The sequence below is a fragment of the Rhipicephalus sanguineus genome, chromosome 1 (assembly GCF_013339695.2).
Source record: "Rhipicephalus sanguineus isolate Rsan-2018 chromosome 1, BIME_Rsan_1.4, whole genome shotgun sequence".
In the NCBI taxonomy this organism is placed as follows: domain Eukaryota; kingdom Metazoa; phylum Arthropoda; class Arachnida; order Ixodida; family Ixodidae; genus Rhipicephalus; species Rhipicephalus sanguineus.
In genome coordinates, this window is record NC_051176.1 from 150413905 (window position 1) to 150432896 (window position 18992).

The 18992-nt window shown below is 44.8% G+C and overlaps 1 protein-coding gene across 1 annotated transcript in view; it reads right to left on the reverse strand.

Annotated features, from left to right (window-relative positions):
• The window catches only part of LOC119400214 (frequenin-1), a 271350-nt gene that overhangs the window by 56471 nt on the left and 195887 nt on the right, over positions 1-18992 (reverse strand). Inside the window, exons 2-3 of the mRNA XM_037667220.2 lie at positions 15712-15736; positions 7050-7098 (exon numbers count right to left, since the gene is read on the reverse strand). Of these exons, the coding sequence (XP_037523148.1) occupies positions 7050-7098; positions 15712-15736 (74 nt within the window). The remainder of the gene's footprint in view (positions 1-7049; positions 7099-15711; positions 15737-18992) is intronic.

The following is an 18992-nucleotide window of genomic DNA, read 5'->3' on the forward strand; positions in this document are numbered from 1 at the left end:
GGCGTAAAGAGGATCGCCGAGCCAGATCGAAGGCACAAGGTAATTACGTCTCTCACAGGCTCAAGAAGATAGAGGAAGGTGCTGGAGTTCGGGTGGTTCTCTCAGCCCCTGACAAGCTTTCTGGCCTGTGCAAATCGACCTCTGGGATAAACGAGAAAAGAGGCTGCAGCACAGACCATAGGCAGAAGTTTGTGCCATGCGTCAAAGGTGTCGTGTACGCGACCCCTCTAACGTGCGGTAGGAAGTACGCGGGCCAGACGGGACGCTGTCTGAACGACAAGCTCTGTGAGCACCGTTACACCTCGGCATCCACGTGCGGGATTGCGAGTGTAGGCCTGTCGTTGAAGTCACTGTGGTCCTCGCACGTAGTACGGATCAAAGGGTGAGGGAAATTATAGGCGGAGGAGATCACACGGTGTGGTGACGCATGCGGAAGCATGCCATCGTTGCACCTTTCCGATAAAGAACTTTTGTTTCTGGCGCCACGTAGGCGCGGGGGTGGTCATACTGCATGTGGTCATACTGCAATGAGCGCCCAAGCCTTCTGTACAGATGGTTAATAAGAGGAGCTGAAACGTGCCCACCACTTATGATGTGACCCACCCTTGCGCGATTTAGTGCAAGCTGCGCTAATTTTCTGCAGAAACGAATCGATAGAAACAACGTATCCATAAAAAAAAATCCGGTGGATACCGTGCGTGTCGAGAATCAATGTCATCCGAAGCAGTCAGTGTGCATCAGCCTATGCCGGACTGTTTTTGTTTGTTTTTTCACACTCAGGTTTCCCCCCCCTTTTTTCGGTTCTTTTCGTTTCTATTATATATATACTATAAGTTATATACAGAGGACAGAGCCAAGCATACAAGATGGAGCCAAGTCCGCGCGGAATCATGGAACGTCGTCCTCTTTCATGTCGTCTCCCTCCTCATCTTCGGTAGCGCTTCGTAGCAATATATATATATATATATAATATATATATATATATATCTGTGCGCACCTTTAGAATAAATTTTAGTTATAGAATGCGCTGCGTCTTTGTTCTATCGCCTGTCCTGTGTCTCGTGTTCGCGTTTTGTGGCATTATGAATGACTTGTTCGAACTTGTCTAACTTGCAACCTTAACCTTGTTGATTTAGCAGCGCTCTTAGAAAAAAAGCTCGGCATATTCACCAACTAAATAGCAAGCGTTTACCTGTCACAAAAGTCACTAACCTCTTAGTAATCAAAGTAGTAAGATGCAGGTTAGTGAAATCCGCTACCTGATTAGTAAGTGAATAGTTCTAACTCGTGCGTTAATAAGTTGTTAGTAACCGCACTACTACGCCATAGTGAAGGGCTCCGTAAATTTCAACGACTTGTGTTTCTTTAACGTGCACCTAAATCTAAGTACACGAGCTCCTAGCATTTCGCCTCCATCGAAATGCAGCTGCCGCGGCCGGGATCCGATCCGGCGACCTTCGGGCCAGCAATCGAGCACCATAACCACAAGACCACCGCGGCGGGTTGGCTTCTCAGTTCGTAGCGTGCGTTAGCTTCCAAAGAAAAGTATTCTTTCAGTTACTTGAACGACGGTACCTGAATCGCGGGCCCAACCACTGCAAATAGGGGCGTCCCTGAACACGCGGAGGTCAATCGAAGAGCGAGGTGGGTGTTTATAAAAATGTGGTATTGCGCCTCCCCAAAAGCCTCGATCGCTTATCGCCATTCGTCCGACATTAAACCATCAATGTCTTCTACAAAGAAACGGAACTCCTACATCGTTTTCTGTTCTCTGATTTTTTTTCTCGAGCATAATGAAGTGAACCGCGCTCAACACATTCGATCGCTTGAGACTGACGGCCTATAAACAGGTATGGGAAGTGACAAGTTACGTAGCTCAATCTAAACCAATGGTCATTACAATGCCGAGCTATACGAGGGGGTACGGGACTGTCCTGCTTTAATGGTAGCGTGGAAACATGAAGACAGATCATTGAGCGCAGAAGAATCGAGCGTGTCCAGCACTCCATATGGCAATCCGTCTTCCTCTGGTGACACACTAAGGTTACACTATGCTACATAATTCATGATTGTACCGAAATCTGCTCGTGTACCGATTGCGCTTCCGTTCTCATCATATGTCAGCACGAAATTGGGGAAGTGCGTGCGGTTGTCGGAAACAGATAGATACTCGTTTACTGTTACTTTTCTTTGAAGTGCTCCACTCCGAACTGTTATAGGCGCCGACTTTCAGGCGAGCAATGAGAGTCCAAAATAACTAAGAATCCTCTTCGTCAGCCAACGGTAAGAGCCGGAGCAGCCTCCCCATATATACGAGGCTTTATCGCTGACCACACAGAAGAACTTGTGGGCAGCGAATGGCTTTCTGAACTCGACCGTTATTAACTTGCCAGCTCGTTATTAGTGAAAAAAAGTCAAGTATAGTTTTTAACAGGTTATTATACAACGTTAATAACGGGTGCAACGCAATGCGCAATCCATAAGCAGGTGTATCTTCGTGCCATTTTTTTCTTTCAATTACAGTTTCATCAAATCAACATATTTCGCCTAGATGTTCCTGTTCTGAGTTGCATTTCTCATTGGCTTATAGCGCAGATAAGCAATCCGGTTAAATAGCGTGCTTGCATGCTACAAGCTGCAAGTCCCTTCGATACTCATCTACCGACTAACCAGCAGTATATATTACTGCTGCCAGACTCCCTGAGGTAGGAACAGAATCGGTGTGTCTATGGGCACAAACGTCATGCCCTAAGCGTACGCGCATGAGTGATACGACTGTTTGCGCACCAATGTAGGCCGAGCATAAAGTGGGCGTCCCTATTAGGCAGCCACCACGCTCGCTGCAGGATCACGCGGCGGTGAAGCGTAAATAGACCCTCATGCGTGATGGTATGCTAAGAGTGAGACAGACGCGCTCTTCGGCAATTCAGCTTCGCTTCTGTGTGAAACTGGAAAAAACGGCGAAAATATTCGCAGCGTCCAGCATTCACATATCTGGCAATAGCACTTCGTATAATGGGGTCAATTGACTCGCTTTTTTCGTAAAAAAAAAAAGCTATTAGTTTCAAATGTTGCGTTTGTCTAATTGTTACCTCAAGTAATTTTTTCAAATGAGCATCTTCGTGGTAAACGCTGTTCCGAGTAATTTACTTATCCTTACTTCGCTAAGTTCTAAAAAAAATTCGAAGGGATTTCACGAGACATGCGATACATTACGAAATTTCGACAAGTTAAGAAAAGAAGGGGAAATTTTTCTTCATAAAGAGAGAGAGCTATCGAACCGATTGAGGACAAACTTCGCCTAACAGTCGCTTCCTATCTGTCTCCAAGTATTACAGACTCTCGCGAACTACGGAAGTGGCAAAAATAAAAGGGTTCGTCGGATTATTATGACCACCGCCAAGAGAATCGAATGTAATAAAGAAGGCGGCACGCAAATCGGCAACACCGGTGAACCTCGTAACAAATGGGTGCATGTCGAGGAATGCTTACTCTTTAGGCAAAATTTATGCGAAAAGCACAAATATAAGCACGGTTAGCATCTCGTGTAGCCAAACGGTTACACTTCCACTCTTCCTCGTCGTTCTACTTCAGTAAAGCCTCAGATGTAGCCGTAAAGCCAGCCGAAAAAAAATCACAGCATATCCACGGAGTGAATGATGATGAGTGGGCGAAGCTGCGGAGGTTCATCAGTAAACCGTGAATCTTCCGTGAATTCTGCCCAGTACATCATCACCGACGTGAGATCGGGCGCGTTTATACTAAAGGTTCGATGAGTTATGACGACTTGCAGCTCACTTTAATTTTACATGTACGCTGTGAATTTTCATTGTTTAGAAAACAATTGCATTGGAAAAGATCTGGCGTCTTTCGTTAAAGGGACACTAAAGGCAAATATTAAGTCGACGTTGATTGCTGAAATAGCGGTCCAGAAACCTCGTAGCGCTGCTTTTGTGCCAAGGAAGTGCTTATTTTGAAATAAAATCACGTTTTTAGTGGTCCGCATCGCGTTAGCGCGCTTCAAATCTCCCGCCTGAAAATACGACTCTCATACGTCACTGCTGCCGTGCCCAACGTTGCCCGCTTTTACTGCGCGGCCGCCGACACTAGTAGCAGCCGAGCGGAAGTAGCGGGACCCACAGTAGCAACAACGGCGCTGCGGCAAAGACTTGCTCGGATGGGCACATTGAAAGCCGTCACCAAGTTGCGGTTGGTCTCGTAATCCTCAGTACGAAAGTGCAGCGAGCACACACGCAGACTGTTTAGCACACTGGCGCAATGGCATGACACTAAGCCACTTCGAGCGTAAGGGTTCGTTCCGCGGCACCCACTGAAAAGACACACCGGTTTCCTTGCTGCAGCACTGGCGTTGTGCACCATTCGGGCATCCGGCAATATCACACGCATGCGGCATTTTGTCGAACTTTCTGTTAGAGCGACTTTCACGAGCGCGCAAAACACGCACGGCAGTACGCGATCCCGAAACTACCACTGAGACGGGCGAGGCACAGTTCGGCGAAAACGGAACCTTTGAACCACGCGCGCCGTTCCCCATGGCAACGCCACGGAGGTTTTGTTTTCCATGAATCAAGCGGAAACGAACAAACAGCATTTTATTACGTCTTTTGATGCTCGGAATGTTCTTTTTTTACTGCTGCTAGTTCTATTACTAGTGATTTATTGTAGGCCGACTTCCCTACGTCATCGGGATCACTTCGAAAATGTCCCACTCGTGGCGCTCATCATGTGATACATTTAGCTTAATTTCTCGGTAAGTAGGGCACTGCTGTTGATAATATTGCCGTTTTAGAAGTTGTCATACATTGGGCTTTCACTCTGACATAAATTGTTATTTGCCTTTAGTGTCCCTTTAAGCAGCTGGCGTCTTTTCGTTTTGCTTTAGAGACTTCTGGCGTCCTTTCGTTTTGCTTTTACAAAACATCTGGCGTCTTTCGTTGGTTTATTTAATCAATCAACGGCGTTTTGAACAAAATTTTTATTGTTTAATCACGCACAGGAGAAATCTCACCAGGCGCTACCTCGGAGGTAAACAATGGCTGCTAATGGAAATGAGAGACAGAAGAAGTCGGCTTTTAGCTAAGACTTACACTTCTACTTCTACTAACGTTTCCTACTGGAACATGCAAATGGCTGCTAATGGGGAATGAGAGACAGAAGAATTCGGCTTTTAGTTAACGCGCACGCTGCGAATTTTTTATTGTTCAACAACGCACAGGAAAAATCTCCCACCGGCACCACCTTGGAGGTCAAAGCGTAAGACTGGTTACGCACTACGACTACGACTACGAGGGACGAACGGGTGCCGCCTTAAGGAGCTTCGCCCCTAAAAGCAGTCACACGCTAACTGCGTGTAACCCCACGTTGCTCACAAATTCAACGACGACACCCCATCTCCTGTGAAAAACAGCGCCCAGCTAAAATTTCCTTCCCGCCTGGTTACCAGCTATCGTCTCGGGGCATTTTTTAAGGCGCGATCGCTGCGGTACGTTGTGATATCTGCTCGCATTGCTAGAACTTTCGCCCCGGCGTCTCCTTTCTATCTTGTTATCACTTAAGCGCATTACTACTGCGTAGGGTAGCAAAGCGGACGCGCGTCCGGTTGCTATACTATACTAGACATGGCTATGGTTGCTCTATTTTTTTTTCTATCTTTTCCGCCTCTGTTTTCTTTCTATCTCTTTCTCTCCATGTATATTTCTTCGTCAGTCTTTCTATCTTTTTTTCTCTCTTTCTAACATTTCTTTCTCTCTCCTTTTCTCTTTTTCTTTCTTTCTGTGGCTTTGTCTCTCTCTTTCTGTAGTCGTTTTCTCGAATTCTATTTTTTTTCTTTTGCTTCCCTTTCTATCTATTTCTCCCTTTCTCTTTCATTTTGTGCTTTGCTTTTTCTCTCTCTGAATTCGTCGTCCTCCTCACGCCCAATTACCTTTCACAGCTCGTTGCTATACCATACTATATCAGGCTTTGCTGTGCTCTGCTAGCGAGCCTGGATAACCGAGTGGTTACGACGCTGGCCGTCGGATCGTGTGGACGCGGATTCGAATCTTGCCTCGCCAAGAAATTGTTTACGCCAAGTATTTTTGTCTCTTCCTTAGCTCCTCTATTTCTCAATTTCTTTCTCTCTCTCTGTACTCGTTCTCTCGCTCATCATATCTCATCATCTGTCGCTCGTTCTCTCATCCCATGCCGGACAAATCGGCGCCCGTGCTCTTGGAGCGAAGCAGAAGAGGAAGAAGAGGACGAATAGAGCGCGCCGGTTCATGATGATGATAATTTTCTATCTACGACACACGGCAAACCTCGACCATAACAGCTGTGCTATTAAAAAAAAAAATACTGGGCTCGCCACAAAACAGCGGCTTCTGGGGACGTGGCATTGGCGATGATTGCAACACGACGAAACGCGAGGTGCGGGGACGTTGACGTCATGCGCGGTCATTTTCCGTTTGTTTCGGCTTCAAAGAGCCATGGAAAGTAAAATGTTTGAGAATATTTTAGAGGAGCTCGTTCATTGAAAAGTTCTTCGTTCAGCTAGATCTTTCCAAGGACGGTCTCCAAGTTCCCCATTCGCTTTAACCACCAAGTGTTACTAATTAAAAAAGTTAATTAGCATGACTTAAACAATTACACAGAAGACTGGTGAAACAATATCTACCTTGTGGATGGAAATGTGCGCACTCGTATTGCAACAATTGGGCCAGCATCATCTATAAAGGTATATGTTGAAGATTTTGGTGCAGCTAAAGACAAACAAACAAACAAAACAAACGAACAAACAAACAAGTAAACACGTTGAAACTGAAATGAAACTGTGCAGGGGACGGAAGACAGGACGAGCGTCCGGTCAAAAATTCAGTTGTTAGTCAGCGCCCGTCCTGTCTACTTCTACTTGTCTTCAGTCTCCCGCGCAGTTTTATTTCAGTTTCAAAGTGGCACTAACTAGACCCCCAACGCACATTACTTAAGTAAACACGGCACAGCATGCAATACGCAACAAAACAGAAGATAAACTGAGTTTAAATTTGACTTACTTGTTCTGTAAGTAATCCATTGGGGCAGTCCTTTAGAAAGCCTTTGTACCTAACATGGAAAAATAAATGCATAGGTCAGAAAGATTTAAAGTATGTCAACCATCTTGTCATGTTCACTGTTCACGTTGTATAAGACAAAGATATGCTACGTCGCTTTGCTGTTTACAAATGCTACAGCTGCGGCATTCCACCAGGGAACGCTGAATGATAGGTTACGATACTTCTTTAGCATTCCAGGCTTCAAAATAGTTAAAACAAATAGCGGCGCATTTCGGTCCTCTTTTTCTGTTTCTTATACATCATAATCTTTTTTTTTTTTCTAGAGAAAGCGTAATAGTTCCTTCTAACTTTTCAATATTACTTTTATCTACCATCTGTAAGTGAACACTGCACAAATTTATAAGGCCAGCCTTATAAACCGAGACAGCACAAAGATTTCGACGGTGGAACTGATGTCCCGCCGTTGAAATCTTTGCGAAGCAACATGGCGTTGATGCTGAAGTTTAGAATATCGTTAGAAAACTCTGTGTTGTACGGTCATTTGTGCTGTTCTCCTAACTCCTACAATACCGCGACCTCCATAAGCAGCAAAACAGACAATCACACATTTTAGCAGTTGTACAGATAACGAGCCGACACATTTCAACCATGTGCGATTCACACGATAGCTGTAGAGTTTCACGATGACGGCAAGCCTTTCCTGGTTAGAAAGGCAGCGCTAGTGGTACGCAGCCTATCCATAATGTCCATCAAAGCTTACGGAGGAGGGAAGGACACAGAAAACGTTGCAAAGCTGTGAAAAGGAGAGAATGAGAGTGGGAGAATAAAACGCTGAAAAACTCAAGCGTGACGTGTCACGGGCACTTTGGTTGGGCACACCGAATGGACTGTCAGGCAAGGCAAAACTACCATCCCGAGAGCTCGCCCGCCTCCTTCAAAGTAGGATGGATATGCGAGGCAAAAGATAAGCAAGACAGACGAATGACATGATCGACAAATAAGAATAGCGAGGGAAAGAAATAGAATCGTGCGGCGAAGCCTCTCAAAGTTATATTTCTTGTTTTTGTTAGAACTATCGCATTTTCAGAATAGCTTTAGACGAACACCGCCAGGGGGTTATCCGCTCCCGATTATACTATCTTGTAAAATTACAAAAAGTTACGATAATCGTATAAATATTGGTCACCTAGTTCGGGTGCGTCTGGCAAAGGGCTTGTTGCAAAACGACACTCGTCTCTTGGGGAAACTGCTATGGCCCAGAATGCAACACCCTCTACCAATTCAACAGCCGGCAGGTGAGCATGTGATAATTAGCCAACGACTCTACTCAGACGATTGTGCGTTATTATTATTATTAGTTCACACTGTGCGCTTTAAGGTGGCAATATTACTGCTAAGGTCTATTTGTTTAGAGGTGTAAACCGAAAACCCTGGCGCAAAACACAAACGAAATTGTTGTTGTACGGCGCGTCTTCAAAAGTGGTTTTCTCGTTACTTCAGGCATCTCGTTACTGCAACTAGGCCCACTGCAGGAACAAAAACGTCGACTCTAAAAAAAATAACTACCGCAAGCCGGACGTTAGTTTTATTCCTAAGGCAACGCCCCCCCCCCCGCCCTTTTTTTTTTGTGTGTGTGCGCGCGCGCGTGTGGGGGGGGGGGGGGGAGGCGACAGAAATATGCTCCATGTTGTCTACTTCTAAATCGGGAATGTGCATTTTTTAACTGTTAAACTTGGAACTCGGTGTGCAACGCCAGAAATTGCGTGCAAGTAGTTGCAGTTTCCTAATTTTTATGCCTTATTTAGGAACACTTTATACTGCGAGCTCTACGCCAGTTACTAGAGATTCTTTAAACTTGTGGCGGCCTTTACTAAAACAAATAAGTCGAACGTGCGACCATTTTCCTTAGCCACACAAAATATTCGACAGGAAATGCTTGAATATACAAAACGATTAATCGATCACCTTTGCCGGACGTCTATCTGCAGTGACAAAACTGTGTTGTTATTATTGCAGAAACGATGGTGTGATAAGACGTCAGGTTTGGTGTCGCTTCGATGGAATTACTTTCTCGTCATTAAAAAACTAAGGGAGCTTCGCGCTAGAGGTGCCAAGCCTGAAGGCAGTGCGGAGCTGGGCGGCCTGCTTCGTTTCTCCTTATTTTTCTCGTTCTTTCTTCCTCTCTATCTTTTTCTCACATCTCTCTGTTCTTTCTGTGTCTTTTCTGTCTCTGTTTATTTCCATTTCTTTCTTTCTATCTCTATGTATTCCTTTGTCTTTCTCGCTCTTTCTCTTTCTTGCCCTTCTTTCTCTCTCTTTCTATCTCTCTTTGTTTATTTCTCTCTCTTGCTTTCTCTTGCTGTCTTTCTCCCTGCCTATTTCTCTCTTTTTCTTTCTTTCTAAGCTATGCTTCCACCTTGCTATACTACACTATAGAAGGCTATGCTATGCTCTGCTAGCGTGCCCGGACAGCAGAGTGGTTAGGGCGCTCGCTTTCTGATCGTGGATACGCGAGCTCGAATCCCGCCTCGCCAAGAGTTTCCTTTAAAGACGATAGTCTTTCTTGGGGAACTTAAACGCAGAAATTTTGGTCTGTCTTTCTGTCTGTCTTTCTGTTTGTCGGCACGTCACTCGATTCAGCCACCCGGCAAAAGTTGAACCACTTGCCCAAGGGCCCGCCATCTTGAACGGCTTACTAGGTTCATACTTGTGTACATTGTTGATCAAAAAGCAAACATGACGCATATCTGAAGCGCAACGTCACTAGGTAAATATTAGATGGTGTGTTCCTTTAATAGAAAATACATAGATACGTAATTCTAGAGACCCTAGTTTCTTAAGCTGCGCTGAAAATGCGACTGCGCTGAAACTTGTCTTCCTCCGTGCCCTCGTGCCCTCTTCACGAGCTCATTGTAGTGTTTCGGTTTCGGTTCAGTATTGCACTGTAAGAATGCCATGGGGCGCCGCTCTGGCATTCCTGTTTTACCCAGGTGACGTGTAAGTAAAAGAGTGTGTGGAGAGTACTCGTTGAGTGCAGACGTTTCTTCTGCTTAGGCGCTTCGCGCCAAACCGCGTGTTCGGGCTGGCTGGCGTCCCCGCCGGTCGCGTTGGTCACCGCCGGTCTTCGCCTGCCGCTGCGCCGGGACTACCAGCCCGCAACACAGCACTCATGCTTCCCGACGTATTGCCAGATGGCGTCCACATCTCACGCAGCGCCACTTCTATCGTCTTTAGACGACATTTGCAGCGAAGCACGCAGATACGCGGCCAATTTTTTTTTGCTAGGGATTTCTCTCTTTCCCATTGTTTTTGTTTTCTTTCTCTGTTTCATTCTCTTTTTTTTTTCTCACTCTTTCTCTGTACTCGTTCTCTCATCTATCAGAGTTATTCCATCCCGCGCCGGAGAAATCGGCGCACGTGTTTTGGGAGCAAAGCAGAAGATGAAGGAGAAGACTGAGAGGAAGAAGAGGACGAAGAGAGCGCGTGCCAATTCGTGATGATGATAGTTTCTGTTCGCACCACCCGGCAACGAAAAGCTTATAGAGCACCGCTCTTAAAAGACAGGACACCGTGCTACACAACCTTCTACCACTAGAAACCTGAGTTACAACGTGACGACAGCTTTCACGAAACGCAGCATGACAGACAGGTGACGAGACACAGCAGCATCATGCGCGCGACTCGCGTTCCCTAAGTGTACTCGTCAGCATAAACATAATTTACGCAGGAAATCATGCTTTACGGGGGGTGCTTTTTTTGCAGGTAATGTCTTCCTCGACCACTTTCACCCACTTTGCGCCGAACTTTCCAGTTGACCTTGAGCAGCCTAGGTGATCGGCTTTTTACGAAAAAAAAAAAATCTTGGGAGCTTGTTTTTTTATTATTATTATGATGTCTGTTAACCAAAGTGGAACTTGATTAAGGACGTCTATGAACAACGTATAAAGCTCCTCATCTCCCTCTTTCTCTCCCTCTAACTTCCTAACCACCCATCTCTTTCCCCAGTGTAGGACAGCATAACAATTTTGCTAGACCGGTTAACATTCCTGCCTTTCCTCTCTCTCCTCTTCCTTCCTTCACGTGCTGTACCGGTCTTGTGGTTTGACGTGCACATATTTATATACGTGACACATTCGGGTCCTGTTAAGAAGCGTTGTGGCGCTGCTACGCCTCTTGCCTTGCCTACTCAAGTTTGGAAAGTGTAAAAACAAAGTGATTTCTCATTATCTATGCGTAGTAAACTCATATAGAAGAAAAAAAAAGAGTCATCAAACAAAGCACAGAGCTAATTAAAGCACAGAGCTTATTTACAATCCAGAAAGAAAGCAGCAAAGGGTAACAAAGGTGGACAAGAACACATCCTACCGCAGTTAGTAGCCGAACCGTCATCTTTCATACAACGCATGCAGCGTTTTTTTTTTTTTTTTTTTTTTTTTAACTAGCCTCGCCCCCATCCTCTCATTCATTTTCTCCGATAATTGTGTATGTGTACTAGATTATCCCAGGGAGGGTTAAAAAGCGCGCACACGGTCAAGGAGGGAAAGACGCCGCAAGTTTCTAAATGCAGGGGTCAAAGACAGCAGGCGTCAGCGCTCGCTCGACATTGAGCGAATCAAGTGAGAGGATCAGGGGGGGGGGTGCTCAATTTTCGTAAACAATTTCACTCTGCTCGCTTATAGTAAACTTTTTCTCTATGGTAAGGACGTGTTCTTGCGTGCACACGATTGAAGAGGACCGCAGAAGGAGGCAGATTAATGAAGACGCCAGGCGTTGCGACCGCTTTTATTCCATAACGACACTCTTTGAGTCACGACACTGGCGTTCTGTTTCCCCGTCTTTTTTTTTTTTTTAGCGTGCATGCATGTGTGTGCGCGCGTGTTTGCAGCAGGGCTCGTTGCCATGCTGACGCTTAATACAAAGCAATTTGTGAAGTACATATTATATATATATATATATTAAACGCATCCATGTGGTAGCAATTATCTCAGAACGGGGACCATATTTTCTAATGATTCATTCCATTTTGAGTTCTTTCTGGTCGTTCTTCATTGGCCCGAACGTGACTCGGCCGCTGCCTCGCCGTCGTTATCGCCAGGACCGGCCACTTGGGGCGACGCAGGGCGCGAAAAGAAGAATGGAAAAATGATAATAACGCGTTGCAAAATGCACGCAACGGTCTGTGCTTTTTTATGCTCATGCGCGCGACGTGCGTGCACTCCGAACGAGTGTTTGCGTTTTTAGCGTGCGCAGCGCTAACTGCGAAAATGCCTTTGCACTCATTTCAATTTTAGGAGCAAACGCAACTGTGCAACTGACTAGCATTTTGAGATGTCCGATGACACCAGGTTTGAAAATAATTTATTGCAACGCAACCTTCAACCTTTTATTAACTTTTTGTTGTAGCATTTCGGGCTAGTTCCGCTAAGCCTCGGTTGAAATCGCGCCACTAAACCAACGCTTAACAAACAAACAAACAAACTAACTAACTAACTAACTAACTAACTAACTAACTAACTAACTAACTAACTAACTAACTAACTAACTAACTAACTAACTAACTAACTAACTAACTAACTAACTAACTAACTAACTAACTAACTAACTAACTAACTAACTAACTAACTAACTAACTAACTAACAAATTTTTAATATTCCGCTTTGTAAACTTTAATTTGATGTGTCGCAATCTATAGGCACCAAGTATCGCGCACTTACTGGCACGCTGTTCGTTCTTTCCCTAAATATGACCTTTAAAGTTACGTGGGTTTCAAGCATTGTACCGTTCAATTTTTGCGCACTCTTTCTAGGACGTGCCGAAAGGTCCGCGTGCTCTTCCCTTTCCTCTTGGTATTCAGACCTGGTCGTTTATCTTACGCAACAAGATTGTCAAAACAAGTTTCGCTCGTGGCAAAAATTACAATTTAGGCAACTTATCCACGAAATCAACTTGAAAGCGCCTCGGGGCGCTTGTCATGTGTCTATAGTTATTTTTTTAATGATTTTCTAAGAGATGCGGGTACACCGTTAGGAAAAGCGGAATCAAAGGAGAGCAGGCTAGGTAGCCCTAATTCGGTGCCAGATAACAATGAGTGCATTCGACCTAAAAGAAAAAGTCTTCATTCATGATTTTATTTTAATGTCCACTGCAGGACGAATGCATCCACCAATGATCTCCAATTTGCCCCGTCTTGTGGAAAGTGACTCCTTCCTTTTTATGCGCGCAAATTTCTTAATCTCATCCCCTCACCTCACTCTCTGCGGTCCTTTGCTGCGTTCCCAACATCTGGTATCCACGCCATGCTCTAACTGGACATCGGTTATCTGTCCTTCGCATTGCGGTGTCAACAAGGATATCGGCTGCCCCCGTTTGTTCTCTGGTCAACCCTGCTTTCGTACTATCTCCTAATGTTATGTCTATCTTTATTTTTTTGGTTCCATCGCACGCTACGAGTTCTTAACTTCTCCAGTTTCTTTGTGATCCTCCAAGTTTCTACCGCGTATGTTGGTATTGGCAAAATGCAATGGTTGTAAACTTTTCGCTTCACGGGCAGCACTATATTACCGGTCATAATTTGGGAATGTATGCCGTGTGCGCTCCAGCCTATTCATCTTCTTCTGTGCATTTCCTTGGCGTGAGGAGACCATGGTATTAGTGACTGACCTAAATATACATACTTTTGTATAGATTCTAATGTCCGGTTGCTGACCGAAAACTCTCGTCTTTCGTTCTCTAGCTGAGCCACTAAAAATTGTCTTTGTGTTTGTGTTTAGGTCCTCAAAAAATTTCTTTTGAAATTCGTCGCCCTCATTGCTAAATACTACAATGTCACCTGCAAACCGTAAGTTGCTGAAATATTCTCCGTTGCTCTTTATTCCTATTTCTTCCCAGTCCACTCATTTAAATACTTCTTCTGAGCTTGCACTTATCTACATTGGAGTTACTGCATCTCCTCGAGCCACCCATTTGTTATCGCTTTTTTTTTTTCACTTTTCTTTTGAAGAATCAGGGCAGCTGTGGAATCCTTGTAGATTTTGGCTGTGGCATTCGCATATGTGTAAAGCACTCCTTGACGACGCAGTGCCTCAAAAACTGCTGATATCTCTACCGAGTCGAATGCATTTTCGTAATCCATGGAAGCCATATATAAAGGTGTTTGTTGTACTCAGCAGATTTGGCAATCATGACTGATCAAATGGTTGTGGTCAGTTCTACGGCATTCTCTCCTAAAGCCAGCTCGCTCATTAGGTTTGTAAAGTAGTACTGACACGGAAATTTTGCATCTCGGTTTTTCTGTTCCACTGAGCAGCTAATGACCCGCTTATCACGGCTAGGGACCTTCTTTGCTCAAGTGCACGACAGTTAATTATTTCGAGAAGTTTTTAAAGCACCCATCGCAGTTTCGGTTTCAGGCAGCTCCGAAAAAAGTGGTACCCGTTTTATTTTGTAATCACACCTGGTCACGTGACCACACAATATGTAACGCTTGCACGTGAGCGCCGCGTTGACAACTATGGAAGAGATCCCACGCAAGGAGCATGGCAGCCAGCACAAACTCATGACGTAGCTGGTTGTTGGCTCTGTCCATTAAAACCAAGTTGATGTCGATGTCGCGAGGTGCTCCGTTTTGCGCTCAGTCGCGCGGTATACGCTTCAGAATTCATTATAGATATGTTTCTATACTAGCCACTGATATGTTATAGACGATTTATGTGCCTCCACAAATCTAACAAATTATCTCACCTTCAAAATGTTTTGTCAGTACTCCCTTAAAGTCAGCTGTTCCTCTTATCCTATTCGAAGTATTCGAAATGACCTTCGTAAATAATTTGTATAATACTGAAAGTAAGCTGATGGGTTTTTAATTTATAATATCTTCCACGTCTCCTTTCTTAGCGCTTTCTCAGCTCAATGGTGCGTTTGAAGCCCCATTCTGTCTAGAGTGTGGCAGGTTTCTTAAATATCTTTGATCTTCCTTTATTTTTGATCAAATTTTTTAGCCGCGTTTTTTAGTTTCTTAGCCGCGGGACATGTCTCGTATGGTCTTTCTCGCCTCAGTGGTAGTTATGCATGCATCTTCAATGTCCTGTCAGACCTTGATTCCACTCAAGGTTGTATGACTTATCTGCGAGATTTAGAATGGTATTCTGCCACCTTCACTGTGCCATTTTAGTTGCTAATAACACTGCCCTGCTTTTATTTTATTGCGTGCATTTTGGTCCTTCCTATAGACAGTTCACATACAGAGTTTCTTTTTAGCTGTCTTGATGCTGCCGCCTTCTTTTATTGCTGCATATATCTCATTAACGTTATAAGTGCGTATGTCACTGAGTTTCTTCTGGTTGGTAAGCTTTGAGAGCTCTGGAAATTCTATCATAATTCCCGAGGTAGTCACGTAAATCTGTTCTCGTTTTCTTATTAAGCATTTTGTGATACTTAGAAGCCTCGCTTACTTTCTTCAACTTGGTTATTTACTTTCAGCTTCAATTGTTGCACTTTGAGACACAAGGAGCCCGCAAGCACAGCCAATTACGCTCCATTTACGGTGTAAGCTAGTTCACAGTATGTGCGGCACAAAGTGCGAGTGTTCAATTGTTTTTCTTTTTTTAAGTGGGAAAAAAGCTAGAACGGCCGCGACAAAAGGTGCAGAGAAATTTTACTCACCATTGTCGAACTTCTTTTTCTGTAACTGTAACACAAGAAAAGAGAAGAAAGGAAGCACGTTTTAGTCACCATCGTCAAGCAATAGACTGTTAGCGATTTCGTTCTCAAATGCGACATTTAAGAATACGAAGAAAAACAAAAACATCACGTACACAGAAGCCCGGAAACGCATCTAGTTACGCTCCATTTTTTGTGTTCCTTAGTTCTCTTGGCTTTCTCTTTCGTGTCCCCTAGCTTGTCCTCCGCTTACGCCTGCAAATAGCCGCTACCTTCCTGAATTCTCTCCTTCCGTTTACGCACATACGTTACTATGATGGTAGCTCCTGAGCCCTGCTCCAACGCCAATTTTTTTCCATGGCAGGTACAGCCCATGCTTTCGGCTTTTCCCGATTTCGCTGACCGGTCAGTCCCTCGGATTACATAGGTGCGTCGAAGCATCTCATCCACTTTGGCGAGCAGATTAAGTTCAGCTGCTTTCTTACTTTTGATTTTTCTCTCGACTTTTTTTTTTCAGCTTGCTTCCTGATGTCTCTCTTGTATCGGTGGTAGGAAAAGAACCCCCACAACGCGAACGCAATATGTGCCAGCCAATGCGCTACCGGGACCACAGATACTGCGTGGCGAGAGCACATGCCGCTTCGCGTGATCGCTCCCTGCCATACGTGGTGCTCGGATATTTCTTGCTTCTCACTGGCCCGTCCGCGCCATCTGAGCGGCACGAAGATCAGGCTACCAATTACGCTAGCGCATGTGTCGGGAATGCATCGCTACCTGCACCGCTAGCTTATTAGACGTCAGAAACGGTCGGATAAACGAAGCCGACCTGTGCTCGGCCTTTGCAGAAGAATCGATACGCGGAGCCCAAAGGAAAACAACAATTACGCGAGCGCCTACTCTGCAGCATCGGATAAATTACAATTAACCCCGCAGCCACTGGCAGCACTAAAAAGAAGAAAATTAAGCTTAGAAACTCTGACTTGCGGCTTCATGGCTCAAGCATTGTCTGCGAAGCAAAAAGAAAAAAAGAAAGAGAAGGAAATGCACACAGCCGACCGATGCCGACTCCGATTGAGCACTTCATTTGGCTTTGAAGCAAAAATTACCTTCTGGACATTTTTAACTGTGTGTAGCTATAGTCAGCTCCGATTTTTAACAGCGGAGCGGTTTAAGCCGACCATTAGTCCGTGCAGAGCGAACAGAAATTGAACCGGCACGGGCTCTCTTCGTCCTCTTCTTCCTCGTCGTCGTCTTCATCTTCCGCTTCGCTCCCAGAACGCGTGCGCCGATTTCTCCCGCGCGGGATGCAATACCACTGACGGGCGAGAGAACCAGTACAGAGAGAGAGAGAGAGAGAAAGGGAGAAAGAAAGAAAGGAAGAAAGAAAGAGAGAAAGCGAAATAAAGATAGAGAAAAAAAAAATTCTTGAGGGCAAACATTTTTTGACGAGGCGAAAATTCGGACCCGCGTACCCACGATCCGAAGGCGAACGTCTTAACCACTCGGCTATCCGGGCACTTTTTTTTCTTTAATGCATGGAAATATTACCTGTAACTACTGTCAACTGGGTACAGCATATTGCGTCGCATTAGAATTGCCTTAACGTCCACAACACCTACATTGTTCCAGTCAGAAGGAGTCTGAAAATTCAGGCAAACATGCTAGCAGAGCAGAGCATAGCCTTGTATAGTATAGTATAGCAAGTCGGTGGGGAAGGGTAGTGAGGGTGAGGAGGACAGAATTGAGGGCGAGCAGAAGAGAAAGGGAAGAAAGAGAGAAAAAATAAGGCGAGAGAACGACTACACAGAGAGAAAGAAAGAGAGAGACATAGAAAGAAAGGAAAAGGGAAAAATAGACAGGGAGAGAAAGAGATAGAAAGAAACAGATGCAAAAAAAAAGAAAATGAGAGCAAGCATAGCTATGTATAGTATAGTATAGTATAGTATAGTATAGTATAGTATCGTATAGTATAGCATAGCAAGGGGCAGCAAAGAGATAGGTAAGACGGTAAAAGCCTAGCCAAGCTGGGACCAGCTGAGCGCCCACCACCTCTGCTATGGCCCAGCCTTGTGCAACCTAGAGCAAGCTGCGCTAAATTTAATACGTGTAGCCATAATCAATTTTTCCTGGACGCGCCGCGTGCGAGAAACAACAGAGTTCCAAGAGGTCGCTGCATCGCACAACTATAGAGGACAATTGTAAGCTAATTGATATCTTAATATTTTTTCAAGAAACATACTTGTATCGTATATCTTGGCTCTCAAGTCAGTTCACCTAAATATCTCGCGAAGGAACTGTTGCAAAAAGGGGAAAATTGAGGTCGAATCTCAGCGGTGTACGTACTACAGTATGGCCGCTAACTGATGCGCTGGCAGTGCCGAACAACAATGTTCAGACGTTTCAGAGACGTAAAGTTTGCTTCTATACACACTTATACACGCGTTATCATAGTAATTTTGTTCATTTCACTGTTCTAATTGCTATATGTTCCTTGGATATTATTGCTATATATTTTGGTCTTTTTCATTTTTAAACTGTAACCGCACCTTCGTCGTAAGAACCGCCAAGGCACCAGCATTGGTGGTTCAACCAGCTTAGCATTTGGTGCAATTTTCGCAGCAGAAAGAAAGCTCTTTTCTAGCATATTTGGAGCACTAGGAACTGTGTTTCTAATAAGGTTCGGAGCTGAAAAAAACAATGGTGTTTTGGAGCAGGTTTGGAGCAGACAAAAATGTGCATGGGATCACTTGGAGCAGTACAACAGTAAGTCCGCAACTGCCTAGTGGATATTCTTATTAGCGTACAAACATGAAATAATACTCCAGCGCAAACAAGGAGACAAGAAGGGCAGTCAGAGAGCAGCCATCATTGAGGCTCCTTACTCAAACTAATGCCACATGCTGGCTTCAGAGCTACATACAAGATGTGCATCGCGGTGAAACATTAGTGACAAGGCGAGCATGGCATATACGTTCTATCAGAGTGACAGGTGTCGAAACGTCATTCGTTCCTGGTTTTGAGATGGAGATAGGTGGCCGCCTATGCAGACCTTTTTGAGTGAAGACGCCGTTTACAGCGTGCGGTGCCGAAAACGGCAGCCGCATGGCCGGCGTGCTCTATATTATGATACGCACGGTGTCTATCTACGAAAGATTGCTCGTCTACGTATTATCGCCAGATCCCAATCAGGAGCGTTGAGCTTCCAGACTATAGACATGTCGAGCCGTTAGTAACGGAGATAACGCGCACATATTGTTATTGTTACCCCGCACCTCCACTAAAAT